Genomic DNA, 27,910 nt, shown 5'->3' on the forward strand with positions numbered 1-27,910 from the left:
GTCACGTTAAAAGCCGTAGTCAAACTCGAGTCTTGGTTAAGTGCAAAACGCGTGAGTTGTAACCGGTCAATAGAGTAATCCGGTAGCTTCGGTTTAAAGACAAGGTAGAGTATACCAATCGTCGCGCCTACAACAACAACAAGTAGCAAGAGAAAGCAAAACGTGTAGCAAAAGCATCTACAACAACAGCTTCTTGATCCTCTCTTCTTTGGAGGAGGCAAAGGCACGAACCGTTGGGGCTCTTGGTTCAAAGGGTCTTTGGAAGGGTCTTTGGAAGGGTCTCCTTGTTCTGATCTTGATGAACCACGAGGAACCAAAGGAGCCGTTGGACGTGCCGTTGGGGCTTCTGGGTCGTGGTCCGGATAGATTTTTTGGTGCTGAGACATTTTTGATGACACCAAAGAAGAAGAAGCTTCGTTAGTTGATCTTATATAATTTAGGGGTTAGGGAAATGAAAGTCAATAAGGAAGAACTTTTCAAAGGGGGAGAGACTTATCTATCTATATTATGTGTAGCCTATGTAAGGTTTTAATTTTGTTTATATTGAGATATTATGAAAAACGAGAAGACTAGTTTCCATACAACATGTCACACCTGTAATGTGAATTTGCTTGTGTGTTGAGGCAGCGGTCTTTTATGGAAATTGAAATTGATGTGAATCCATCAAATAAATAAAAAAATCTTAGTAGGTGAACTTGTACACGTAATTCATGTATGTGAACTTGTGTAATATAGATGAAAACAATCTAATGACTTTTAAGAAAACAAATCATACGTCATCAAACAATGAAAAAATATAGTCATTATAGATATTGTTCCATTTCAAATGATTCTTTTATTTTTCTTAATCTCTTTTGCTTTATGTCTTTTTGTTGTTTTGTTAGTATCTAAAAAAAAAAAGTTTGGTTTTAATGTTAAGCTGTTCTTTCATCTATACAGTTTCTACTCAATATCATCTTTATATTCTCGAAATATGTTTTTATATATAATATAATTTTCTTAGTTGTATCTTAGTCTACAAAACAAAATTACACATCTACTTTTGATCAAATAGTTTTTAAAATTAGTGCTTTTGATAATTAGATCGGATACCTTGATTCTGATTTCTGAGTACGTATGTTGTAAAGTCAAGATATCAATTTTTGTTGACCTAATCTCCCTTGACTAATGCAGCTGTTCTCATGCATTCCGTCACGGTTCTTTTTATTTATTTATTTTCCTAACATGCCACTAGATTTTCTTCCGAACAATTATTATTTATTTTTTTTGATTAAATTTTAAAATTCATTGATAAAGGTTTGTTATAATGGAGACTAAAAAAAACTATTAAATCTTGTGATAGAGAAAGGAATCCATCTTATTGATTTTTATTTTTTTTCAACGAATATTTCTAGAAGACTATTCTTCTGCTCGTCATATTAAAAACTATTTTCAATTGGTCCTTTTTGCGTATTTGAAAGGTTGTTCGTATATTTCGTTGGATTTTTAAGAGCTACACTACAAAAACGTGACAGTTGCCTATATTTAAACTTATTTTTGTGTCACATACAACCTTACTATTTATTTATCCTACATGAGACAAAATAAGTCTAGAGGAGCCTTGTTTGGTTTGGACATTTTCAGATGGATCTTTCTGATTACACAAATGGTGTGTGATGTGTTCTTTGATTTCATGATGGGACGATGACATACCTCATTTCATAAAACCAAGCCGACGAGTGGGATGTTTACTTCACATCGGATGAGTAACCGACATATAACGTGTTCACGGAGTTTGTATGTGACAAGCGATAAGGTTCCAATTTAGTTTCAGCGTACAACTTAACTTCGACCTTGAATCCGATAGCATCTGGTTTCACTTACTACATAGAAATTTCGAAGCAAACAAGGGATCTTTCAGACGAAAACGTTAGACATAGAAATATCATATAGCCTTTGTCCTTATGACACAAAAACAGACAACTCCCCAGACATGACATCAAAAACAAGCTATCCAAATTGTTTACAATCAAATCTTCTCTTTGTTTTAGGCTTTCTCTTCATAACTAGTTTTCAATCAATGCACGACGGGTTTCAAAGGATGAGCTCTCAGTTCTGATAAGTCCAGACTTGCATCAAGCTCCTCGTCCAGCTCCCCAATAACACCTCTGATAAAATAAAAGAAAAACAATTGCAGTGTTTCCTATGCTTGGCCAAGAAAGAAAAAGAAAAAATACGAGGATGAGATTTACATGTTGTCGCCTCTGATAATGAACAAACCCAACACATGCTGTTGTACCCCTTCCTGAAATATCAAGACAAGTAAACCACTAACACATCAAAAGATCTTACCCTGAAGAGACAGAGAGAGTGTGTGTGAAAAATATAGTAAGAGGTCTCGATGCTAAGTGAAAAACTTAAGGGTGGTTTAAAAGCGACTTTGTTCATATTTTGAATCCACCAGACACTAATGGAAGTCAATAATAAGAAACTAAAGATGCAACATGTTTTAGACACAAACAACATATAAGGTATAACCAAAAGAGTTTTCTCCAAGTATCCATCATTTTAACAGAAGCATCTCTATATCCAAGCCAAAAAGATCCATGGATGGGCCCTGACGAATACTAATCCCTTCCAAAAACATTGGTCTAATCGAGTATTGACATGGACACACTCTTGTGCACACAAGAAAACAGAAAGGAATTGTACCTTTAAGCATCTTTAGGAAAACAAAAGTAAATTATGCATAATTACACACTGCCAGTAAAGATTTGACTCACATAGAAGTATCTAAAGCTTTAGTTAAATGCAATCACAATTTTCTTCATTACAATCATATAACATTTGATGAATTAATAGTACTTTATCTATTTCAGTGTATGCACCATGTAGTAAATATATCCACGGTATCTGATATAAATTCTTCCATTCAGAGGCCAATTATTTATTTATTCACTCTCACGTCTCACTACTCAAAGTACTATAGTGACCAGCCAATCTTAAATTTTAGAGTATGTTTGTTCCTTCAATAGATGGCACAACACAAAATAAACCAAGCAATGACTCAATGTATATTATTAGCAAGAACGTACTACCAATTTAAACGTCCAGACAAATAAAAATGCTCTGACAATGAATACAAGTTAAATTAGCATCCTAGTGAGCTTGCATCTCGTTTGTTCTAATTCTAATGCGATCACTAAAGACACAATATGGAGACATCAAGAACTCTAAGACATCAATAGAAACCTCATGAAAATGACTCCACGGTTAGATTAGATGTAGCCACTTAAAGATCCAAACCATTAAACATTGAGGTGAACAAAGTCATAATAATAAAAAAAAAACTGGCCAATACTTGCAGAAACTAGTATTTGCAGCCATTCAATTTGGTACTTTAAAACAGAAACCAGAAGTCTAACCTTTGTGGAAAACACACGCTCATGAGATTCATCAAGGATTATATTTGTAGCTTGGTCAAAACCTTTAAGATATCCCTGAAAATTAAAACATCCGCGTTGCTCTCTTTGCTTATATATTTCGATATAACACACAAGAAGAGAAAATAAACATACCACAATGTTGCGTCCATCATTTGTAATCACCGAAATATACTCTGCAACACCAACCAAAAGATAAGCCTTTTATACAATTCATGCGATAACGCATCACTAAATGTTGCTTACTGGAAGAAAAAAAAAAAAAAAAAAGGGCAACTTACGATCAACAAGAGACTCGAGTCCAGTAGCTGTCGCCATACTAACAGTCCAGAGAACAATATATGACCTGAAAGGGATACTAAAATATTAGACTAGGAATTTCATCGAACAGTTGGTGGGCATTAGCAGATAACAAACATAGTTCTACAGATTTTATCACCAAACTTGACATGAACCCAGAATTAATAGAAACAAGAGATCAACCCAGCGTAATTCGACCCAAATCAGAGATGAACCATATGTAAAATTGGTTCCGGTTCCTGGGAATAATTACATCGAAGGGTTTCAAAGTAATAAAAAATGAGGAAGACGAAAGATAGAAAAAAAAAAGCTCTAACCTTTACTGCTTCCGAATCAAAACCCAGTTGCTTAGCAGAGCTTTCTGATTCGTAAAGCCCTAANTCTCCCCCTAAATTGTCATAAGTGGATTCAAGCTAAACCGAAGAGTTGATTAAATTGATAAGTGGATTCAAGCTAAACCGAAATTTATTTGGTATAATTCAGCAAGTTTTTTATTCCAAACGGAAATTTCTGACCCGAACGGGGACAATTTAACCATTAAACCTCCCAAAAATTGTCATAACAAGAAGAGAAAAAAAAATTCATTGAAATATATGAGCAAATAAACAACAATGTCTCCTTATTAAAACTTAAACCACAACAACACGAGTTTATGTCATTATTGCCTAAAGAAGAGTCATGTAACATTGTTGCTGCCTGATGNTTCTCACTGCTTTCAGAGAACTCCTCGGCTGTGTGTTTGCCTTTAGAATTAGATGTATAGGTTTAAGAAATTGCTCAATGAAACAATCAAACCGAACCAACATTTTATCCGGTTTAATTCGACAATTTTTTGGTATAACATGTTTGATTTAAGGGGAGGTATTGGTTTAGGATTTAGAAAGAATTTTAATGACTTTAAAAGTTAGGTAAAATATGTTGTTATTCAATCAAGACTTTTAAAAACTCTTTAAAAATTTGGTGTTATTGGTTGTGGATTTGTAAAAAGTTATCTAAAATCTTGATAAATCTAGTGTTATTGGATTAAGAGTTTTATAAAGTCATTAAAAGTTTTATGTTATTCAAGTAAAACAAAAGAATCTTGGATTGTTAATGAATTCAAATTTTATGTTATTGGTTTAGGATTTTATATCATTTCCTTCATAACAAAAGTCATGAAAACTCTTTCATCAAATAGAAAGATTTTACAAGATTAGAAAAAACAAATCATCAAGATTTTAAAAAACTTCATAAACAATCTCTTAGAATCCTTCATTTTTAACTTTCAATTTTCTATGATTCTAACAATCAGCAAGAACATAAAATCATTAAAATTCTTTCTAAATCCTAAACCAATATCTCCCCCTAAATTGTCATAAGTGGATTCAAGCTAAACCGAAGAGTTGATTAAATTGATAAGTGGATTCAAGCTAAACCGAAATTTATTTGGTATAATTCAGCAAGTTTTTTATTCCAAACGGAAATTTCTGACCCGAACGGGGACAATTTAACCATTAAACCTCCCAAAAATTGTCATAACAAGAAGAGAAAAAAAAATTCATTGAAATATATGAGCAAATAAACAACAATGTCTCCTTATTAAAACTTAAACCACAACAACACGAGTTTATGTCATTATTGCCTAAAGAAGAGTCATGTAACATTGTTGCTGCCTGATGATTCCTCCAACGAACCACCTCTCTTCAGAGTCACATACTTTTCAAAACTCGGTTCCATCAAATCCGCTTTCTTAGCCGTCGATGTGAATCTAAACCGGCTCGAATCGGAGTTGTTGTTGTTAGCCATAGAGTTAAGATCAGCCACTGCTTCAACAATGGAACAAGCTTTAGTAACACATAAAGGCAACAACGCAACCGAGTGGTCTTCAACAACACTCTTCCCATGAAAATTCTTAATATCTTTCAACAACAATGCTGTGTAATTGTTATCTTCGTTCGATACCATATCGAAATCTCGAGACTTCCTCACCGATCTGCTTCTCCTTAACACAACTTGAGGAGGTTCTACAACTGCTGCGGGGCGACTACTCGGGCTAGCAGCTCTACTAGTTCTTGGATTAGGTTTTAGAGACTCTATCGTCTTGTTGTTGTTGTTGTTACAAGATCCGATTCTTGATGAGTTTTGATCAATCTCTCCTAATGGATTTCGTCTATACGGGGATTGCTCCGCCTTTCTTGAATTGCTCCGGCTAAGCGAGGGACCCGTTCTTGCCGGAGACTTTGATCTCGGAGACGCTGCGATTCTACAAGCGTCTCCGATGTTTCTCTTAACCGTAGTAACCCGTTTAACCGACGGCTCTACGTTGTTACTCTTATCAGTCGCCGGAATCGTAACAAACTTTCCCGGTCTGTTGTTGTTAACATTTGGAAACTCCGATCGTTTCGCCGGAGATCTACTCACTCGCCTGCTGCTACCACCGCCGTTGTTTCCTCTTTCTCTGCTTCCGGATCGGTAACTCCTCGAATCATCCCTTTCTCTACTCGGAGTTCGTCTTCTTCGTTCCCGTGGCGAACCGTTCACTCTCTCAACTCCATGGTGACGGTTCCGGTGAGTCTGCATCTCAGCCTCTTCCACCTCCACCGCCGCATCATCGCCGCCGTTTTGGTCAAAATCAAAACTTCTCTTTGAAGCAGAGTATCTTCTTGTTTTAGCAGCAGAGTTGCTTCTACTCAGCTTCCCACAGTGTATTAATATAGCATCGACTTCTTCTTTAGTACAGCTCGAGATCCTCACGACAGGTGTTGTAGAGTTCGGTTTCTCAGCAGCTACAGGAGACGAAACTGGAGAGTCTTTATCTGAATCTGTCTTCTTGGATCTCTCTTCATGGCTTCTTCTGTGTTTTATCACCAAAGCTTCTTTTTTTGGAACTTCTTCTTCTTGATTCAGTTTCTGAAATTTGGGTTTTGTTTCTTCTATTGGCTCAATCTTGGGTTTGATGGTGGGATCTGGGGATCTAATAATAGTAGAGGAGGTGACATTAGAGGAAGGAGAAGGTTTTTTGCTAAGACAGCAACCCATTTGTGCTCAAAGAGTTTGGAAAGAACAGAGAAGGTTGAAGTAGAAGTGAGTCAAGAACAAGAGAGATTTTAGGGGAATGTCTTTGTGTAAAAAGACAAAAGAAATATTCAAAACTTCAAACTCTGAGAATATTATTTAATTTGGTAATGCGATTTGTGACAGAGACAGATCCTTTTATTTCAGAGAATATTCGAATTAGCCCTTTATTATTCCAAAATGGGTGTGAGATTGTAAGTTTTTAAGAAGATTGGGGTCAAATTGAAATTGTTTCATTTTAACAAGGACAGAACAGTGAGAGAGTAGTTTTGAAAATGGAGCCGTTGTACACTGCAGTCAATGTCGTATTATATAATAATCTGAGCCTTTTCTCCTTTTTTCGAAGCAATTTGGGGTTTCTTCAATTTTTTTTATATAAGGTTTAGAATTCCAACGGCTATTTTCCATGTTGACGGTTTTGTTAGGTTGGTTACCAAAAAGCATTTTTAAGAAAACGAATTTTTGTTCACAGTTATTATATACGTAATGTCACTGAAAACATAACAATAATAAAATTAAAGAGGACAGTCTGGTAATTTTATTATGAAAAACGTGGATTTCGAATTGATTCGGATCAGATAAAATCTTATTTTATTTTTAAACAAAAATAAATTAAAGAAAATAATAACTATTAATATTTTTTAGAAATTGTTTTAATTTATTTTCATAATAATCATGTTCTTAAATTTGAAACTGTATATATGTAAGTTTATTTTATTTGGTTATATATTTTGAGAATTTTCTGAAATATATTCAAGACTTTAGAAATTTTATGAACTAAACAATATTCATAAATTTAGATTTTTATAGGCGATGACAAAACACCAGGGTATGATGGACTAACAACTAGATTTTATAAGTAATGTTGGGATATTGTTGATAGTGATGTTATAAAGAAAGTGAAAAGTTTCTTTGAAATATCAATGTTGACATCACACATGAATCATACCAATATCTATATGATTCCAAAAGTAGATAATAATCCTACAAATCTATAATCAGAATTGCACTATGCAATGTGTTCTAAAAGATTATCTTAAAGTGTTTAGTTCGAAGACTGAAAAAACACCTGGATGGTATTGTATCTGATGCTCAAACAGCTTTCTTTCATGGACGAATCATTTAAGACAATGTAATGATAGCTCATGAAGTAATGCATTCACTAAAAGTTCGCAAACGAGTATTAAAGTCATATATGAAGGTAAAAATTGAAGTAAGTAAAGCTTACGACAGAGTTGAGTGGAATTTGTTGAAATCCAATCTACAATTATTTGGCTTCTGTGATAAATAGATCGGATGGATTATGGCGGCTGTTGAATTTGTAAGTTCCTCTATATTGATCAATGGAGCACAATTTGGGAATTGTATACCAGAAAGAGGGATTCGCCAAGGTGATTTATTATCACCTTATCTTTTCATACTCTACTCTAATAGATTGAGTCATCTTATCAAGTCGAAGACTGCAGATGGAGATATTAAATGGAAAAAGGTTGGTGATAACACACCGCGTATCACACACCTAAAATTTGCTGATGATTCCCTGTTCTTCTGCCAAGCTAATAGAATAAATTGTCAAGCACTGAAAAATGATTTGATGTATGTGAATACTACTTAGGACAGAAAATCAATACATCTAAATCAATGATTACTTTTGGTTCCTGAGTGAATGGATCAACACAGGATGGATTGAAAGCAATTATAGAAATACCAGATCATGGGAGAGGAGGTAATTATTTGGGACTACCATAACAATTAGGCAGGAAAAAACATCAAATGTTTGAGTTCATCATCGACATAGTGAAACAAAGAACATCATCACCAGTAGGGAAAGAAATAATGCTCAAATCAGTGGCCTTGGCTATGCCAGCCTGTGCAATCTCATGTTTTAAATTACTAAAAGGAGTCACTTCTGATATTGAATCAATACTTATGAACTTCTGGTGGGATAAAGGTTCTCAACAAAGAGGTATTCCTTGGATAGCTTGGAAAAAACTATAACATTTAAAGGAAGAAGAAGCACTAGGATTCCACGATTTAGAAAAATTGAATGATGCTTTGCTAGCAAAGCAAGCATGGAGGTTAGTCCAATATATAAATTAATTGTTTGCCTAGATAATGAAAGTTTGCTACTATCAAGACGATCCTGTTTTAGATGCAAACCCTTGGAAAAATCAATCTTATGGTTGTTCTTATTTACTAGTGGGCATTTCTCTAAATAAAAAAGGCTCAAGATACAATTAGGATAAGGATTAGATAATGTTATTGACATACTCATGACAAAAAGTGGAGATAGCAGATCGTGGGGTACACAGAAGATAGTCACCATTATTGCTGCAGAAGATCTTGAACAGATTCAACATATCTATCTTGCTAAGGAAGAACAATCAGATAAACTTATATGGAATTACAACACTTCTGGAGACTACAATGTCAAGTCAGGCTAATGGCTGTTAACACATGATCCACTCTCATGTGACATTCCTCCTAATAAACCTTATGGATCGGTTAAGCTCAAAAATAAAATCTGGAAGTTAAAGGTTATACCAAAGATAAAACATTTCATAAGGCGTACTATTTCTCGAGCTCTACCCACTATAACAAGATTAAGATCACGGGGTATGCAATTAGATGCTATTTGCCCCTGATGTCGACAAACAAATAAAACTATAAATCATGCTTTATTTACATGTCCACTTACACAAATGGTTTGGCGTCTTTCAAACACTCCTTCCTTTGACTTAATTCAAACTTCTAATGATCATGAGGAGAATATTTCAAATATCATCACAACTACACTAAACAATGCAAACATAGACAATGAAACAATGTTACCTTTTTGGCTACTTTGACGTATTTGGAAGGCATGAAACAATTTCGTGTTTAATAATTTCAGAAAAAGTGCTTATAAAACAGTTTTATAGACGAAGGGTGAAACAAACGAATGGTTTGGTATTATATAGAAAAATGATAATCTACAACCTCAACGAACAAGATCTGAGGCATATGAATGGACAGCTCCATCTACCCAAATTGTGAAATGTAATTTTGATGCAGGCTTCAACAGTTTGCACCATGAAGCAACTGGAGCTTGGATAATCTGTGACTGTTTCGGTTCACCGTTATTTTGGGGATCAAAAAATTTACCTATACGTCTTCACTATTGGAAACAAAACCAAAATCATTGGTTGTTGCTCTGCAACAAACTTGGATTCGAGGTTGTACATCAGTTGTGTTTTAAGGTGACTGTGAAGTTCTAATTAACTTGGCACAAGGACGATCACGAAATAAAACTCTAATAAATATTCTTCAAGATATATAGTATTGGGTTTCAAAATTCCTTTCTCTAAAGTTTGATTTTACAAGAAGAGAATGTAATAACATAGCTCATTTGTTAGCACAATTTGGCTGTATTTATAGAGTGTTTTATGTTGATTCTATAATGATGCATGAATGGTTACATGAACAAATTAGTATTAACCAAATTTAAATCAATATACTATTTGAGTAAAGAAAAAATTGGATTTTTATTGATGGAAGCAAAAACAAATCTAAATTATATTATGTTAAAATGTATTTAACTTAGCAAAGTTAAAAAAAATGGAACCAACTTCTTCAAAAATAATGGTTGGATATGAGATATTTTCGTATTTCCTAAATCCTACAATAAATCAAACTAAATTTGAGTCTTATCATTTGATACTAGTATCATTTATAAAGCAAACGATTACTAAAATGTTGATGGCTTAAAAATGCATAAAAAACTTAACATAGAAAAAATAAGTCCGAGAAAGAAAGGAAAACTATAAATTTGTAAATGGCTACCTTAACATTCCTTTTTAGGCATTGTACATAAGTCATATAGAACTCTAACACCAATCATTCAAAAATATCGATCCAGGATATATCAGATAAGATACATCAAAACACATGGGAATCGAAGAGTTTCAGTACTGACCCTGCGAGAGATTATTTTGTAAGCAAAACTAAATAAATTAAAATTGCAAGAAATATAAATTAGGAGACAAATCGAATCTGGAGGACTTTTCCTAATGGAAGACTTTTTTTTTTCCCAAGAACCCTTTATTAATGATAAAAAGCCAAGTATAACAGATCAAGATTACAAACCAAGTATAAGAGGTCAATATTAAACAAAAATAAATAAGCTTAAAAAAAGTCAAATAAAACAAAGTCCACATGCCCAAATAAGAAATCTTTCTTTGAAAAATAAAAAGTAAGCATTGTAACACAAAGCTAGTAAGAGAGAAACATGATGGCTGACACATGGAAAGTCGAAGAAGTTGGAGTCTCTGATCATCGGCTGACAAACATAGCGCTGGAAAACTTCAGTTTCGACCAAAGATGATTTAATCCTACGCTTCTTGGGCCTTCCTGGCTGGTTCACAACAATCGGAGGCAAGCACTTCTGATTATCCACAGCTTCAGGAGCAGGGAATGATTCATCTAGAGGCATGATTGAACCAGCCCATCCGTTAACCAAATCGACACTCCTAAATTTCGGATCGCACATGAATATACGAGACACATCCATATGCTCTACAGCTGCGATTGCATGGATGCATGGTATTTTCTCGTGGTCGAAACAATGGCATGTGTATTTTTTTAGTTCCAAATTTACAACATGCAAAGATGATCCATAGCTCACTTGCTCACGTACAACATCAATCGTTAGTACCTCCATAAGTCTTGTTGCGGTGACACGGTCCTAGTAGGGAGTAGAACAAAAAAAACGTTTTAGGCTGAATTATGAAAACAATGACGGCTGAGTTATGAAAACAATTATGGCTGATTTATGGAAACTATAATAGTAATGGCTGATATATGGAAACGATCTTACCATAATCAAAACAAGTGCCTTCAAATCCCCCACCGTACACTTCGTATGTAGATTCTACTTTCGAGTCACTGCTTCTCATACTTCCTCTAGCTCCACTAGTTTCTGTAGACTCTTTCGTCGAAAACTCTACACAGAGACGTAGCTGGTCGGTTTTCCATAGCCCCAAAAAACATTGCAACTGTCTATCATTGGAGACAAAAACTGGTGGAGTATCATGCGCCATTAGTTTCAGTGCCTTGTTCGAGAACATGTAGCTCAGCTTTAGCTCATGGCTAAACGCGTCCAATCCGTAGTCTTCAAGAACAAGCTTCACAAGCTTGTCGTGTGTTGTGCCTCCATCTATCTGCACAACTATAAAACCTCTATCATCGATGTTAAATACATATCTCTGTGTCTTTACCCAATTACCGGAAACAACTAGAACCAGAATTGGATCCAGAAAGAAAATGAAGAACAAGGTGAAGAAAAAGTAGAAGAACAAGGTGGAGAACAATGTGAAGGAGAAGTAGAAAGAACTAGGTGAAGAAGAAAAGTGAAGAAGAAGGTAAATAGTTCACTTATTTACCAGTTGAAGAACAAGTGTCCAACGACATTTCATATTTCCGGAGAAAAAAAAAAGATGACATGGAATGCTGACATGAATGATGCGTCCGACATGGCAAGTCAGCCATCAAACAATTAATAACTCAGCCTATATAAAACTCAGTCACAACATGAAAAACATTACAGTAATTAAAAAGCAAAAAAAATTGCTGTCAAATTCAGTCGCTTCATCAACTGAAAATATGTAACTCACCCGTATCGTTTAATAAGTCAGTCGTAACTGAATAACATTCTAGTAATTAATCTTTTGCTATTAAGTCAGTCGTCGAATGGTTGAGTTGTACGATAAGTCAGCCTATCACGGTTGAGTTGTACGATAATTCAGTCTATCACGGTTGAGTTGTACGATAACTCATCTGTAACAACATCTCATAAGTCAGCCGTTTTCATAACTCAGTCAGTCGGAAAATGGTAATTCAGCCGTGTCGTAGTGATAACTCAGCCAAAATTTTGACAACTCAACCATCGGGTGAAAACTCAACCGTAAGGACGGCTGAGTTATAGCATATCTCAGCCAGATTTTAATAAGTCAACCGTAACGCTTGGTTGAGTTATGCAACCGCAACATTCAACCGCAACTCAAATGTTTTTTTCCATAACTCATCCGCAACATACCTATAACTCAACCGCAACATTCATCTGTAACGCGTTACGGCTGAGTTATGGTTACACATCAACGATTTCTGACGTGGCGTCTGACGTGGCGTCTGACGTGGCAATGGCATTTTTGTAATAACGTTTTTTCGGTAACATAAAACAAGGGCACGTTGGGTATTTTCAAAATACCCGAAATATTCTAGTAAGAAAATCTTTTTTTGTGGATTCTGGTAATACTACCTAATTTGGATAACATTTGAGTAAATCACCCAAATTTCTGGAAAGTGACAAGGGAATTTCGATATAAGCCCAAAGAAAAAGGCGAATTCCAATTTGCTGAGAGTATGACTCCACGTTTAGCAATTATTCTTCATCTTCGTCTTAAATCAACAACTTTTCGATCTTCAAGAAATTAGATCTACATCATAAACTGGAGCATTAGTAGTGGAAAGTTGTCGAAGAGATGGTCGGTGAGAGACCACATGAAAGTCGTCGACGATGAGAGAGTCATTGCAGGCAGACACAAAGTCGGGCACCATCACATAGAAAGCCAACGCATGGCGGAGTCATAAGTCGGACATCGTTGTATAGAAAGCTAACACATGCAAGAGTAATAAGCCAAACATTTTGGCATAGAAAACCAATGCATGCATGTAACACCTCCGAACCGTCCTATGACTAGGAACGCCCAGAACGGCCCTAGGATGCAACTTGGAAATAGTCACCAATGATCCGGCCGAGTTTCTAAAAGGGATCAAGACCCTTAGCCTGTCCGCTGATGCTATTTCCTCCACTTTAAACATCACTTAGGCTTGCCAACTCTCGTGATGCGCAAGTGTTGAGCCGACTCAAACTAAGTCATTATCAGACATTACTCGTACTTGTAAATATATCAAAACTAAATTCATTCATTAAGTAATATTATATTACACAATGTTACAAAAGACTTATAGAGTTTTGTGGCCAAGGCTTATAGCCTAAAAAATTGCACATATTAAACATACTTGTTTTACAAAAAGGCACAAAAACTACACCGGGTTCCTATCGTCCAACACACCCTCTAGCTTCCCTCTAACGGTTACCTGCAGGACAAAATAATATCATGAGTAATCTAAGATTCAGTGAGTCTCAGGGGTCCCTGTAGAAGATTAGATTCCCAACCCAACCCCAAATACAAAGAATCAATCAATCACACAATCAACAATCAGAGAAAGCATACGGAAGGTAATAAGCCAAGAAAATAACCATAAGCAAGCAATCAACAAAACAACGCAATAACTTGAATAAAAGATAAATTTTAAACAAGTTTTACTAGGGTCCTAATATGCTGCCTTCCACCATGCTACATCTGTGAACACATGTGTTATAATCACAAAGGCATGCAACTGGAACAATACTTAACGCCACGTCGTCGTGTAGACAGCTTTGGCCAAGGTAGCGAGCCTAGTCTCTCCGAGCTCTTCGCGTCAACATGCAACACAAGACCAAGATCCGACTGCATGTCGAGACGGAATGACCACAAAGGTAATCCATATCCAAGTCTCAATGTGCTTATGGCTATTCAGACTTACTATCGCGAACGCCATCTTCAGAAAATTGATACTTAAGTTTTAAGGTTTTAAAGAACACGTAAAACTACAAGAACACATAAAACTACAAGTATCAAGACTTAAACTCACAGGCGATATACCAAAGTATACGAATCGGCGATTGCGTACACGATCTACCATGGAGAACATCTCAACACTCCACAACCAATTTAGATGCATAAGTCAATAAAATCTATCAAGAAAATCAAGAGAATGCAATCTAAATGCACATGCAAACCGAAAACTTAGAACGAGTCTTCCAACATTGAACTAGTTCGGTAAAATTCTCCCTGAACTCACAGATTGTCGAAGAATCTTAAGCTTAATCGGTCAGATTCTTGCTAAGTTCGACACAGACTTTGCGAATGTGTGGTGACACATCTCCAAATGAGGTTTCACTCCACAACTCTCCCAAGTCACAAGTGGCAAATTTAAAAGATTCTTCCCCAACACTTGTCCATAATCTGATTAGAATATTACTTAGTGGATTCCTTTCCACTGGAATTAAATTTTGCTTAGTGGATTCCTTTCCACTAATGCAAATCGCCCAAATAAAATAACACTTAGTGGATGTCCTTCCCACTAATGCGATTTACCCGCTTAAAATAACACTTATTGGGTTTCCTTTCCACTAGTGAGATTTCCGATTAAAATAATGTTTAGCGGGTTCATTCCCACTAACGCCAATTACCCGATTAAAATAACGCTTAGTGGGTTGGTTTCCTTCCCACTAGCCTGCGATAGTCTCTATCAAAATCTAGTCTGAAGGTCAATTGTACGATTGCCCTTCTTTGCCTACAATGACTGGTACACTGGCTCATATATCATGTGTTGGCCATCTGATCGATTTGCCGACTTACTTGATATTCATTCGGACATATTTCAACAGTTTCTCTTCACTTCAACTTCTCCTTCTTTCTAAGTCTTTTCGAGATCTTTTCCTTGAAATTTTTTACTTGTGTCTTTACCCTGTAGTAAAATCCACTGGAGCCAAAAGCAGATCACCGTGGCTAAGAAAGCCAATGCAAGCCGTATAGGAGCTAGCCGATTCTCCTAAGAAAGCTGGCCATCGCCGGAAGATTAGATCATCTAAAGAAATTTCTCTCTCTCTCAAAGATTGAGAGAGCCAAGAGAGAAAAACTCACAATTTCTCCTTTTAACTTAAGTGAAGAACTTAATTAGACTCTGTTAATGTATTGATTTTATCACTGTGTTAGATTTATTACTTTACAATAATATTATATTATTGAACAAATCTCGTGTCATTAGAACTAAATTTGGACCAATTAAATTAACATCTGTATTAGTGATATTGATCCAAAATTAAATTAGTTTATGGGGCAGATGACATGTAGAATGCTTCAAAGTAATTTTCCACTTTTAGTGTCAATAAAATTACAAAACCAAAATGAATGTTACATATGCGGAGACAATTTCTCCTACCTTTGGTAACAAAAAGTACTCAACATGTGAAAGTAACCGGCTCAGCCGGTGGCAACCAGAGATGTTGACTAACACATGGCCATGTGATGTTTACCTTTGAATCATGTAAAAAAAAGTTTGGCCATGTGATTTTGTGAAATAAATCATGAATTTAAATTTTCAGATGAAACAATTTAACGGTTTGATCATTCATTAACAAATTTTTTTAAATAGTATAACAAAATTTTAAGATTTATTTTAGAAAATTGATTTTTTTTTTTTTTGTCAAAATGAAAATTGATTTAACATTTAGTTTTCGTTAACAGATTTTGTTAATATCATGTCTTATTTGATAAAATCAATAAAAAGTTTATGATTTATTTGAAAAGTCAATAAAAATTAGACATTTAATTCATTAGAAACAAAGTTCATATTTTTTTTCACTAATTTTGAAAAGTTGATGATTTGTTTGACATTTTCCCCACAATAATTCCAACAATTTGTCGAGACAATTTTGTTGCTACCTTTCATTGATAAAATACTAGAACTCCATTAGGGTTCATATTTAAACATTGGGGTTATCGTTACCTCATTGGTATTTTGTGTTACACTATTTTTTCGTGTTTTAAACCATGTCGGTGAAACTTTTTCCAACTCTTTGTGAAGTTGAAGTTTGAACACTTGCTTTCTGAAAAACTATTCAAGTTGAAGTTTTGTTGATTCATCAAAATTAGTACTTAGTTACGTAGCTTAATGATTGAGTTGTTTGCCTTTGTTACATTCACTGTGTTACATTTATTTTGGTCATATGCTTAGAGGGTAAATATATGTTGAAGGGTAGGCTCGAGACAAGTGACCAGATTGTACAAAGCCTTGAAAAAAACACATTTCAATTTGAAATCAAGTTAGGCAATTATGATGAAAGAGGTGGGGGGCAAGAGTGCAATTTTTACCCACGATATAATGATTTTGGCTTTTTTCTTGTCAACTAGATTGATGTAATTTATAGTTTTATACTAACTAAATAAATATGGATTTTATATATGGCCTCCTTGCGAGAACAATACAATTTGGAGTACAACTATTTATACAAATTTACGACAACTAATTACATGTTAAAGGCATGGTTATTTCTCTATTTTATATTTTTGTCTGTTTTTGAAACAAAACCTTCCTCAAATAATGACCAGGAAAGAGATGAATTTCACTTTGTTCCACCCCACAGGCTAAAATTTCACTTTATTTGTATTTACATAATGAAAATTTAATCCCCCAGATTTTCGTACTTTGCTCGAATCGATGTAATTATTAATTTTGTATAACTCGGTTTCAGCTTTCAGAGACAAGCTTGCCTAGCTAGTGATCATTATTTGCTTTTCATAATTTTTAGCATACATATTTTTTAACCTTTCTACTTAAGGAATTCGAAAATTTTGTAACTTAACTCGATTTCTTCTTTTGATCTTGTTCACGAAACATGACGAAGTTTCTATCTGATATAATGTTAAATTGCTTTTTCTTTTTTAAATCTCGTTAAACTAAACTTATATCGTGTCGGTAACAGTTGGAAATTATCTCCAAAACTCTGTGTACGTCATTATGATTATTGATGAACATTAACAAGCAAGTTAACTATCACTATTATACTATATAGTAATTATGTAGGATTTAATGAAAGTGTATAAATAATCATATCAAAATTTGGAGTTTCAGTTGGGCGTGGTTGAAGATTAGTTTTCCAAACAAGTTCTCTATAACTCTAAAAGTGTAACTTTTAAAAAAGCAAATGATAATTGCCAGCTAATAATAAAAATTTGAATCGTTTTTTCAAAGTAAATGAAGCACACCTCATACGACCATTTTGATTATATAAAGAGACCATTTTCCATGCAGAAACACAAACCATATCTTCTAAAACATCTTCTCTATTGAAGAAGTAATTAGTCACCTGTGAGACTTTTCGGTAAAAGCAATGGCAACTCAGGCATGGAGTCATGCCGGCCGGACTCATTTGGTAGTTGCTGTTATGGCATTACTCGTGGGTTTGACCTTGGCGACAGAACCTTATTACTACAGTTCTCCTCCACCACCTTATGTACACAAATCTCCACCTCCTCCGGTAAAATCTCCTCCTCCACCCTATCAATACAACTCTCCTCCTCCTCCAGTGAAGTCTCCACCACCACCATACCATTACCACTCACCACCCCCTCCGGTGAAGTCTCCTCCTCCAACTTATTATTACCATTCACCACCTCCTCCGGTGAAGTCTCCATCTCCACCGTACTATTACCACTCTCCTCCTCCTCCAGTGAAATCCCCTCCTCCTCCTTACTACTACAACTCCCCACCACCCCCGGTAAAATATCCACCACCACCATACTATAACAAATCACCTCCACCACCACCAAAAACCTACTCTCCACCTTACTACTACACATCTCCTCCGCCGCCGGTATCATACCCTCATCCCCATCCTCACCCACATCCCAAACCACTCGTTTTCAAAGTCGTTGGTAAACTTTACTGCTATAGATGCTTCGACTGGACTCACCCTAAAAAGTCACATGACAAGAAGCATCTCAGAGGTAAACTTTACAAATCAATTTTTTTACTTCTCGTTAAGTCTATATAATAATAACAATGTAAATAAATACTAACTGTTACCATTTTTTTATCTTACCTGTTCATTAAATAAATATTTTAATATATTTTGAAAAATCATACTGTTGCATCTATTCAACGTGGACTTGTATATTTTACCATAAAAGAAAGTTATATGGCCGCTTTTGTTAATTATAGAGTTATGTTTTTTTTTCACCATATCTTATTCATAATGTTTCCTTCCAAGAATTTTGTCTTTTACCCTAAAAGAAAATCATATAATTGCTTCTATTTATTGTAGGGTTGTATCTTTTCACCATATTTTATTTACAACTTTTTATTTCAACAGTTATGTTTATCTAAATGTTTCTGTCTTATGAACTCTATATATAAATATTTGTCTCTTTTTAGATAACTATTAAATCATTGCGTAAAAAAAATAACAAATAAATCATTATTACTCTTTACAATAATTTTTCATTAAATTTTTGTACTTATAATACATACAAAACAGATTTACAAAATTGCCTCCACTCATTATGACTTTTTATTTAATAATTTTTAATTTAGAGTTACGTCTTTTTAATTTAGAGTTAATTTATTATAAGTTTTGGTTTTGATGGTTATGTTTTTCCCTAGTTATTGTGTTTTTTTCTTTTGAGATAATTTTTAATTTTATTATTTAACAAATATTTTCAAACTATTTTATTACTTTCAAATAATTTTATAATATATAAATCTAAATTTAAAATTTAAATTAATTTTTCTTGAAATACGTTCCCCAATGTCGCGAGGTCTCAGTCCTAGACTCCTAGTACTTTATAATGTTGCACCGTACAAAACTAACCATATCTTTGACAGAGAAATGAAAACGATGATTTAATAGTAAATTACGAAAAAATTATGTAATAATATTTTTGTCACGCAGGTGCTGTCGTGGAGGTGACATGTAAAGCAGGAGACAAAATGTTTAAAGCGTACGGAAAGACAAAGATCAACGGTAAATACGCCATCACTGTAGAAGGATACAACTACCGCAAATACGGCGGTAAGGTATGCACGGCCAAACTTCACGCGCCACCGAAGGGCTCACCGTGTAATATTCCGACAAGTTACCATTTGGGTAAAAAAGGAGCTAAGCTTCATGTGAAATCAAAGACTAAGTACGAAGTTGTGCTTTACGCTAAGTCCTTTGCTTATGCACCTAAGAAGCCTTATGAGGAATGTCATAAACTAGCTCCTTACCACCCACCTTACTACTACAAGTCACCACCGCCTCCAGCTCCGACTTACATCTACAAATCACCACCACCGCCTACTCCCACTTATGTTTACAAGTCACCACCTCCTCCAACTCCGCTTTACGTCTACAAGTCTCCGCCACCACCAACCCCAACATATGTTTACAAGTCACCACCACCACCTACTTATGTATATAAGTCTCCGCCTCCTCCAACCCCCACTTACGTCTATAAATCACCGCCACCACCAACGCCGACTTACGTCTATAAGTCACCACCGCCACATACTCCCAAATATGTCTACAAGTCTCCACCATCACCAACTCACACTTCTCCACCGTATTACTACCACTCACCTCCACCACCCTATTATTACCACTCGCCACCTCCTCCGGTGAAGTCTCCACCACCACCCTATTATTACCATCCTCCGCCTCCTCCCGTGAAATCTCCTCCACCACCATACTACTACCATTCACCGCCCCCACCAGTCAAATCTCCACCATCACCATATTACTACAACTCTCCACCACCTCCCGTAAAATCCCCTCCTACTCCAGTCTACATCTACGCCTCGCCCCCACCTCCCATACACTACTACACTCACCAAGTTTAACCAAAAGTCCCCATTATTCAAGTAAGTTCTATGCAAAACAACTTCGTATTCTACACCCTTATGCAAAAGGTGTAAGAGGAGATCAAGAAGTGAACCAAATAAGGAACGTCATATTTCACCCAACGACAACGATTCTCTCAAGGCGAACCACTTCGCTTCTACTTCAATAGCTTCGTCAATTCGGATTGCCAAAATTGGGTCGTAACTTATTTGTTGTGCATATGATTTTATTTTGCTTAGATCCACCCTTATGAAATGAAGTTTGTTTGCAATAAAATCAGGTTTTAATTTTCATCTAAATGCAAAATCTGATTTTTTTTCCGGGACAACTTTAAGAGACTACACTACAGGCTCAAGTTGCTTTGCACAGATCTTGGTCGGCCCTTAAGCTGTTTCATACCTAACTCGACATAAACATTCAAATCTTATATAATCAGATCAAACTCGAACAAATCATTCTTTTTTTTATCTTCTAAGAGGTTCTTTGACACTGATCAATTGACCAGAGCAAGCAAGTTTATTAGTAAATTAATGAGTGAAAAAAACAATGGCCAAATCGTCTTTTTTACAGTTTTGCGTTATTCTCAAACAGTTTGTCATCATATATAGACCAACTCCTTTTAGTTATAAGAATAGCATGCTCTGTTTTCTAAAACGGTCATTTGTCAATCTTTATTGAGCTAGGTACGGTGCCACAACATATTCAAACGAATTTTGCCTTGTTTGGACCAAGGTTGGGGAAAGGTATAAGTGAATCAAACTTTGTTCACGTAATCAAACCGTGTCACGAAAAGAGTATAGGTTGAAAGCAAGATCATGAAACATTTGTGATGCCTTAAAAGAGAGGAACATAAAAAATCTAGACAACATAGGGGCTTTAGAGATATCTATACCAAGAGGTCCAAGACAATCGAGAAAGGATTTGACATACACGAACCAAGCTCAAATCAAAATCATAATATAAAAACTTGTAAGAAGAAACAAACAAGAGTATAAACAAAGATTGTTACTAGGCAAATCACGGCTAAGACTAATGCCAAACCAAAAGCCATAAGTTCAAAGGATAGAAGACCAGATAGAAAACAAGGCACCTAATCGTTCATCCTCATCCAAAACACCAAACTTTAAGCAATATACAGACACAAAGATGACAATAAGCAATATAAACTAGGCACTACAATGCTTGACTCTGTTAAAACCATAAGTAACCATGAACATATACTGCGACCTACTTAAGTTCTAGCTACAAACCCGAGAGTTCTTTATTCCTTTAATGATCACACACACCATTAGCTCCTAAACTAAACACTACCAAGAGTTTACAATCCTTGAGAAACCAAAACTCGAGGTCAAGTTATGATCTAGCAAGTCAGAAAGACAACACGAAATGGAGTTTCTCGACCTTGGTTTCTTTGATGAATCAAAAAACCACAGGAAACATCATAATCACACTTTATATAACAAACATCCACTACAAATCGTTAAAGCACTGATGATACTTAAAAGAGTATATTAAGTTTTAGATTACTTAAAACGCAACATAGGATAAGCAACAAACAAACGTAAATCATGATAATATGCAGAAACTGAATTCACAAAAGGAATTTTGTTTTTTTTTTTCCAAGTAATATGGATAAGAACAAACAACCTCAAATCAAGCAGCTTCCTCCTTCACATGAGCTGGAGCTGGAATCTTAACATAACCCAACTTCTTCAAGCTAGCAGCATCAGATTCCTCATTCTCATAATCATCTTCTTCCTCCTCCTCAAAATCATAGCTCTGACGGTTCACAACGAGAGCCCAAACAAGGTACATAGTAGCAGCGGTCAAAGCACCACAACCAACACCGAACAAGAGAGCCACGACGACGCTGAGAATGTCTCTGGTTCGATCTCTGAACGAATTGATGTTATCGGAGCCCATAGGGAGAGACAATTGGGAACGACGATCTTCCTCCGATCGTTGGATCTGTGGCGTCTCGTGACGACGATTGACGAAGAAAGGAACGACGTGGTGAGGATTGAGACGACGGATGGTGAAAACGGTGACGAATCGTGTCGAGGTGAAATCGGATTCGAGGTTAGGGTTTTCTGGGGTTATTGAGAGGGAATAGGAGGATATGAGGAAGGTTTTGCAAGGACGTGCGGCGCAGATGGTGGTGATTGAGAGGATAATTGCGACGGAGATTGCAAGGAGGAGGTTAGAGGACGCCATTGTTGCGGTATCGTCTTTGACTTGTTCTTCTTCTTTTTCTGATTTTGAAACAAAGGAACAAACAAACCTAACCCAGAAAGATTCGGTGAACGAAGAAGGTTTAAGACGATTTTTTTTTTTACTTTTTTTTTTTATTATGAAGTAACCCCTCTATTTTTGTATTTAACCATATATGTCACTTTTGTTTTATTTGCTTTATTTTTTATAGCATCAATAAAATTTAATTAATACAATAAAATATATTAAAATTAAAAAATTAAAAATTAATTAATACAATTTCAATTTTAATTAATACAATAAAATATTTTAAAAATTATTAACAAAAATATTAATTTAGTTTAATCCAAACCAACACATATTTATATTTATTGTAAAATCTAAACCCTAATGCTCTCTATTTAGATATAAGATCTAAACCATAATTTTCTTTTATAAACCCAAACCGACATAAAATTTAATTTAAATATAAAATTTATAGCATATTTCTCCTTTATACTCAAACTGGCATATAACTTCATTTAATTGTAAAATTTAAATCATAATCCTTATTTATATACTCACACCGTTTAATTTTAACATATATTGTTAATTTTATTAATATTGATAGTATTTGAGTTTTATTTTATTGAAATGATAAAATATAAAAGACCAATTTTTCTTGATAACTTATTGAGTTTTTTTTTTAACTCTGTTTTTTAATGACAATTGATTTTAAATTTAAAGATTTTTATGTATCTCCCATAAGCAAATTGTTAAAGTGACAGGAAGAGAAAGCGATATATAGTTTTGCAAATATGGAAAGAGACAAGTGAATAAAAAAAAGAGAGAAGCTAAGAGTTCAAGTGAGATGATAGCTTCATATTTGGTCTACCTCAAAAACAATTGATCTTTCATAACATGCAATATAATCAATCCATCAGCTTTATTCTTACATGTTTTGTGGTTCCAATGCTTTAGATGATTTTGCTATGTTCTTCTTTGTTTTTTTCACAGATTTGGTGATTATCTTATATAATAAAAGTAGGGAGTCACTCCAAAACTTTCTCTTAGAGACTACCACATAAGCAAATGAGAGGCCGTTAGCTATCCAAATTTTAGTTATTTTTTTGTATTAAAGTATTATATTTAAATGTTTAGAATAATAACTAAATCAAATACAAATTAAGTAAATAAATGAAATTTTAAAAGATTAAAAAAAATACTATGACTTTTTTTAGACATTAATATAATTCAACTTTTAACAGAAAAATGATCATACTTCAAATTTTCAAATGTATTATTTAGTTTTAGAATGAATGTAAAACGAAATAAAAATAAAGATAGGTAAAATAACTTCTTAAATTTTTCTGGTGAGATTTTTCAATATAACCGAATAAGTGAAATAACACTGACCATTATAGAGTAGTTGAAAAAAAAAGTAACTTACGTCTCGATCACTATAACAACAACATCACCAAAGTAATAAACAACCAAGAAAAAAAAACCAGCATATGCAACAAAACTAAACATTACCAATAGATGATATTTTCTACGCATTGTACTATGAAGCAAGCTCAATGCCAACACATGCACAAACTCACCTCATTTTAAAAATCAAAACAAAAACAAGAAAGCAACATCAGCTACACAATCCCATATTCCAACGACCACATACTACAACCAAACAATCCACATTTCGGAAACATAACCAACTTTTATATTACATTCCATGAATAATTTGACAGATTTTATACACGCAGCTATCCTATCATTTGGACCAGCCAACCCACAACCACTCAACGGTTTCTTTGAAATCGAATACCACAATCCAAATGCAATAAAAGCACTTGATGTGAAAACTGTAATATAAGACCAAAAATAACACAAAGACAAGCAACCTAGGATGAATAAGGATAATGGTTAACTTGTCTTTAAGATATATCAATACTCTATTTTGCAATCAAAAATTCCACATTGAATACATTGGGTTTTGGTTAGATCACAAAATAACATGTTTAAATTGTAGAATACAAATAGTATAAACTTTAATACAATTAAAATTCAATAAAACAAATGTCAATAATATAATATATTTTAAAATATTAAAAGAATTTTTAAATTGTTCATAATTTAGAAAAAGATAAGCTGATTATTTAAATTTAACTATATAGTTAATGAATACAAATAAAATAATTCCAAAGCTCTAATGACTTTTAACCAAAAAAAAAAGCAAAGTCTCTCGATACAAATAAACTGTATGTTGATATGCTCTTCAAATTGTAAAGTTTCTCGAAAAAAATTGAAAAAAATAATAATCAAGTTTTAGTGACTTTTAACCAAAAAAACCAATGTAGTTGCACGAGACTCAACCTAGTACATATAAATATATATAGGGCAATTGACAAAAATAGCACAATTTTAAGTTTTTCTTCCACAATTAGCACATGTTTTCAAATGTTCCAAAACTAGCACAAATTTATATATACTCAATTTTGGAAAAAACCTAAAATTACTAATAAAATTAAGTTTATTTCTTTTCTTTTCAGCCTCCACAAACACAATTCATCCCCTACCCAGATCTCAATCCGAACACCATCACTGGACTCGAAGATCTCTCTCTCTCTTGATCATTGTCCCTCTCTCTCTCTCTCTATCATTGTCCCATGTTCCCATGAATTTCTTTCTCCTCCTTTGAATCTTGTTCTTTTTTGTCCGTTACTTCACCATCTTTACTTGATTCACCGACTGTGTTACACGATTAACACGTTGACCTCACTTAGGTTTTTTTCTAATTTCTCTTCTCTCATTTCTTTAATTTCAGAAAGGATTATATGAAATTCATGAAGGATTGTATGAAATTCAGGAAGGATTCTATGAAATTCGGGAAGGATTGTATGAAATTTGGAAAGAATGTGCACAAAAATGAAATCATTACCCCTCATTAATGGAGCAATCTATAATATTTGACACATTGAAGCAAAACACACAAACATAGAGTTTTAGAAACACAATTATTCAAATTTAGGAAAGTTACAATAGTATTCAAGAAAGACACTTTGAAATTCAGGATGCTCTTCATAAAAATAATGGTTGAAATATTATATGAAGATTACATTATAGAGTGATGATGCATAAATCTCATAAAAGTGCATAAAATTCATCATATTGGAGTAATTTGTGATACATTAAGGCACCATATGAATAGAAGATTCAAAAATTCTATTTTTTTGAATTTAGGAAGAATTTCATAATGTTAAGGAAACATTACATAATGTTTAGGAATGTGTTCTTGAATTTTAGGAAGCTATTCCTAAATATACAAAAATCTCAATGACATTATAACGAACACTTGGTATGCAACAACTGTGGTGTTGATATCTGCTGACTTTGTATAACACCCATCCACTTTGTACATGTGATTCATCAAAGAATAAACATTGTTAAAAATTTCAAAACCAAACATAATCCATTAAACAATACTCTCAAGTTCTCATTCAATATGTCAAAACTGAATCAAAATGACAAGAAGAGCTACAAAACTATACCCTCACTCTAACTCACTCACTCACCTGTTGCTTTTTTGAAGGATACGTTTCTGCTTGATGATAAGCGCAAATCCATAAGTGTAAGGCACATGAACTGTTGTATATGAGTCCATCTTTCACAATCTAAAATTTCCAAACACAAAAACTTAAAGCTACAAAGACAATTCTAGAAACCTTTGCTTAAGTCTAAACAGATACATATCGGGGCTGAGTTGCTTTAAACTCACCTTAAGCACCAATTCCATACTATCGGAGATAAAATCAAACCAACTACCACTCTTCTGCACGACGGTGGGATCAGGAGATACGATGGAATCAGCACCAACAACGGCGGCGTCGACAATTGTATAAAGAAACCGCTCTAGTGAGCGTCGCTTCGATGTTTACCGTCGAATCCAAGACATAGAAAGGAGGAATCATATCTTGATATGTGCAATTAATGAATAGATCGCCACAGAAATTCAGAAGGTTAATGGTGGAAGCAGCCACTGGTATCTTAGATCCATGGAGATGGAAGAAATGGAGACTTTGGTGACAACGAACAACGGAGATGGTCTTCATCGAGAAGAACAAAGTGAAGAAGAAAGAAATCTAAAATATTGATATTTTAGAGTTTTTTTAAAATTAAAAAATATTTAATTATATTAAATTTGTGCTAAATGTGAAATATTTGAGAGTAAGTGCTAGATTTGGAAGAAAAACATAGATTAATGCTATTGAGGGGTATTTTTCATATGATATCTTTGCAAAAATAAATCTGATATTTATAATAGCTTATGTAGTATGTAACCATTATGCTCGATTAATATCGTACATTTTCCATATTCGTAAGGATAATGTATACTTTCACCCTCATATAATATTTTCAAAGGAAAAACACACATATTGTTTAGGATTTTTGCAAAAAAGTTTCAAGTACCATTTTTTTTGCAATTTTACTATCATCGCTAGTTCGCTACAATTCATATTTGGTTTGCCTAGAGAACGACTGGTCTAATTCATAACATGCAATATAAATCCACCATCTTTTTTTAGATAATGTATATTCAAAGACATTTTCATATTTGTAATGATAATGTATATTTTTTCAATCATAATATATTGTTAGGATTTTTTTGCAATTTTATTCTTCATTATTAAAAATATTTTAATCCTCTGAAATTAAATTAACATGCAACACATCTCATAATTTTCCATTAAGAGATTCAAACTCTCAACATTAAAACAGTAAACATACTTAAATCTGTATTTCAATTCTTTTTCTATTTTTCTTTAATATCCAAAACATATTTAATTCTTTTTTTTTTGTTATAGAAAAATAATAAAGTATACATTCTATCATAATTGGCCTATTTAACACATAAACATATCATAATTAAATTTCCAAAATCAATTTAACTCGAAAAAGCCCACAAAATTAGGAATTTACACCGTCTCTACACACCCACACCAGTCTACGTACATTTAGGTTAATAAAAAAAAACAAAAACATTGACCATATAAATATAGAATACACACACACACACAATAGAATCAGTTTGACACAAAATCGCCAGCTTTTATTCCCCTTTCTTCGACGATTTCAATCTCTCTTTGTATAAAAATCCCTCTCTTCCCTTCAGATCTGATTCATTCAATCAATCAATCATCAACACAAAAACTATGGAGGTAGAGCAACAACGATCCAAAAAAGACGACGATCTCGCCACCAATGGATCTGGTGGTACGGAAGAAGAAGAAGTCTCCGTGGAGAGAATCTTCGAAGCGAGTCACGAGGTTCCTCCGTCGTGGCAGCACCAGCTCACTTTCAGAGCTCTGATCGTTAGTTTCATACTCGCGATTCTCTTCACTTTCGTCGTGATGAAACT

The 27,910-nt window shown here is 34.3% G+C and overlaps 4 protein-coding genes and 1 pseudogene across 5 annotated transcripts; 1 reads left to right on the forward strand and 4 right to left on the reverse strand.

The window, feature by feature from the left end:
• LOC104750355 overlaps window positions 1–571 on the reverse strand; it is a 2,539-nt pseudogene extending 1,968 nt beyond the window's left edge.
• Window positions 1,794–4,102, reverse strand: LOC104701166 (sm-like protein LSM8). Of its 2 annotated transcripts, none has more exons than XM_010472146.1 (6): window positions 4,040–4,102; window positions 3,704–3,768; window positions 3,558–3,598; window positions 3,449–3,479; window positions 2,232–2,286; window positions 1,794–2,147 (listed from the first exon to the last, which is right to left on the reverse strand). In XM_010472146.1, exons 2-6 carry the CDS (start codon window positions 3,738–3,740, stop codon window positions 2,057–2,059), a joined length of 255 nt encoding a protein of 84 aa, XP_010470448.1. In that variant the 5' UTR covers window positions 3,741–3,768; window positions 4,040–4,102; the 3' UTR covers window positions 1,794–2,056. The 2 variants fall into 2 exon arrangements, with proteins under 2 accessions (XP_010470448.1, XP_010470447.1); XM_010472145.2 differs by having other exon boundaries at window positions 1,834–2,147; window positions 2,232–2,284; window positions 3,405–3,479.
• Window positions 5,203–6,848, reverse strand: LOC104750357 (uncharacterized protein At1g65710-like). The gene has a single exon (XM_010472147.2). It carries the CDS (start codon window positions 6,738–6,740, stop codon window positions 5,355–5,357), a length of 1,386 nt encoding a protein of 461 aa, XP_010470449.1. The 5' UTR covers window positions 6,741–6,848; the 3' UTR covers window positions 5,203–5,354.
• LOC104750358 (extensin-like) lies at window positions 17,715–20,603 on the forward strand. Its single transcript, XM_010472148.2, has 2 exons — window positions 17,715–18,430; window positions 19,375–20,603. Exons 1-2 carry the CDS (start codon window positions 17,815–17,817, stop codon window positions 20,301–20,303), a joined length of 1,545 nt encoding a protein of 514 aa, XP_010470450.1. The 5' UTR covers window positions 17,715–17,814; the 3' UTR covers window positions 20,304–20,603.
• On the reverse strand, window positions 21,736–22,612 carry LOC104750359. The gene has a single exon (XM_010472149.2). The coding sequence runs from the start codon at window positions 22,516–22,518 to the stop codon at window positions 21,958–21,960; it is 561 nt and encodes a 186-aa protein (XP_010470451.1). The 5' UTR covers window positions 22,519–22,612; the 3' UTR covers window positions 21,736–21,957.

Source organism: Camelina sativa, chromosome 16, assembly GCF_000633955.1.
Source record: "Camelina sativa cultivar DH55 chromosome 16, Cs, whole genome shotgun sequence".
In the NCBI taxonomy this organism is placed as follows: domain Eukaryota; kingdom Viridiplantae; phylum Streptophyta; class Magnoliopsida; order Brassicales; family Brassicaceae; genus Camelina; species Camelina sativa.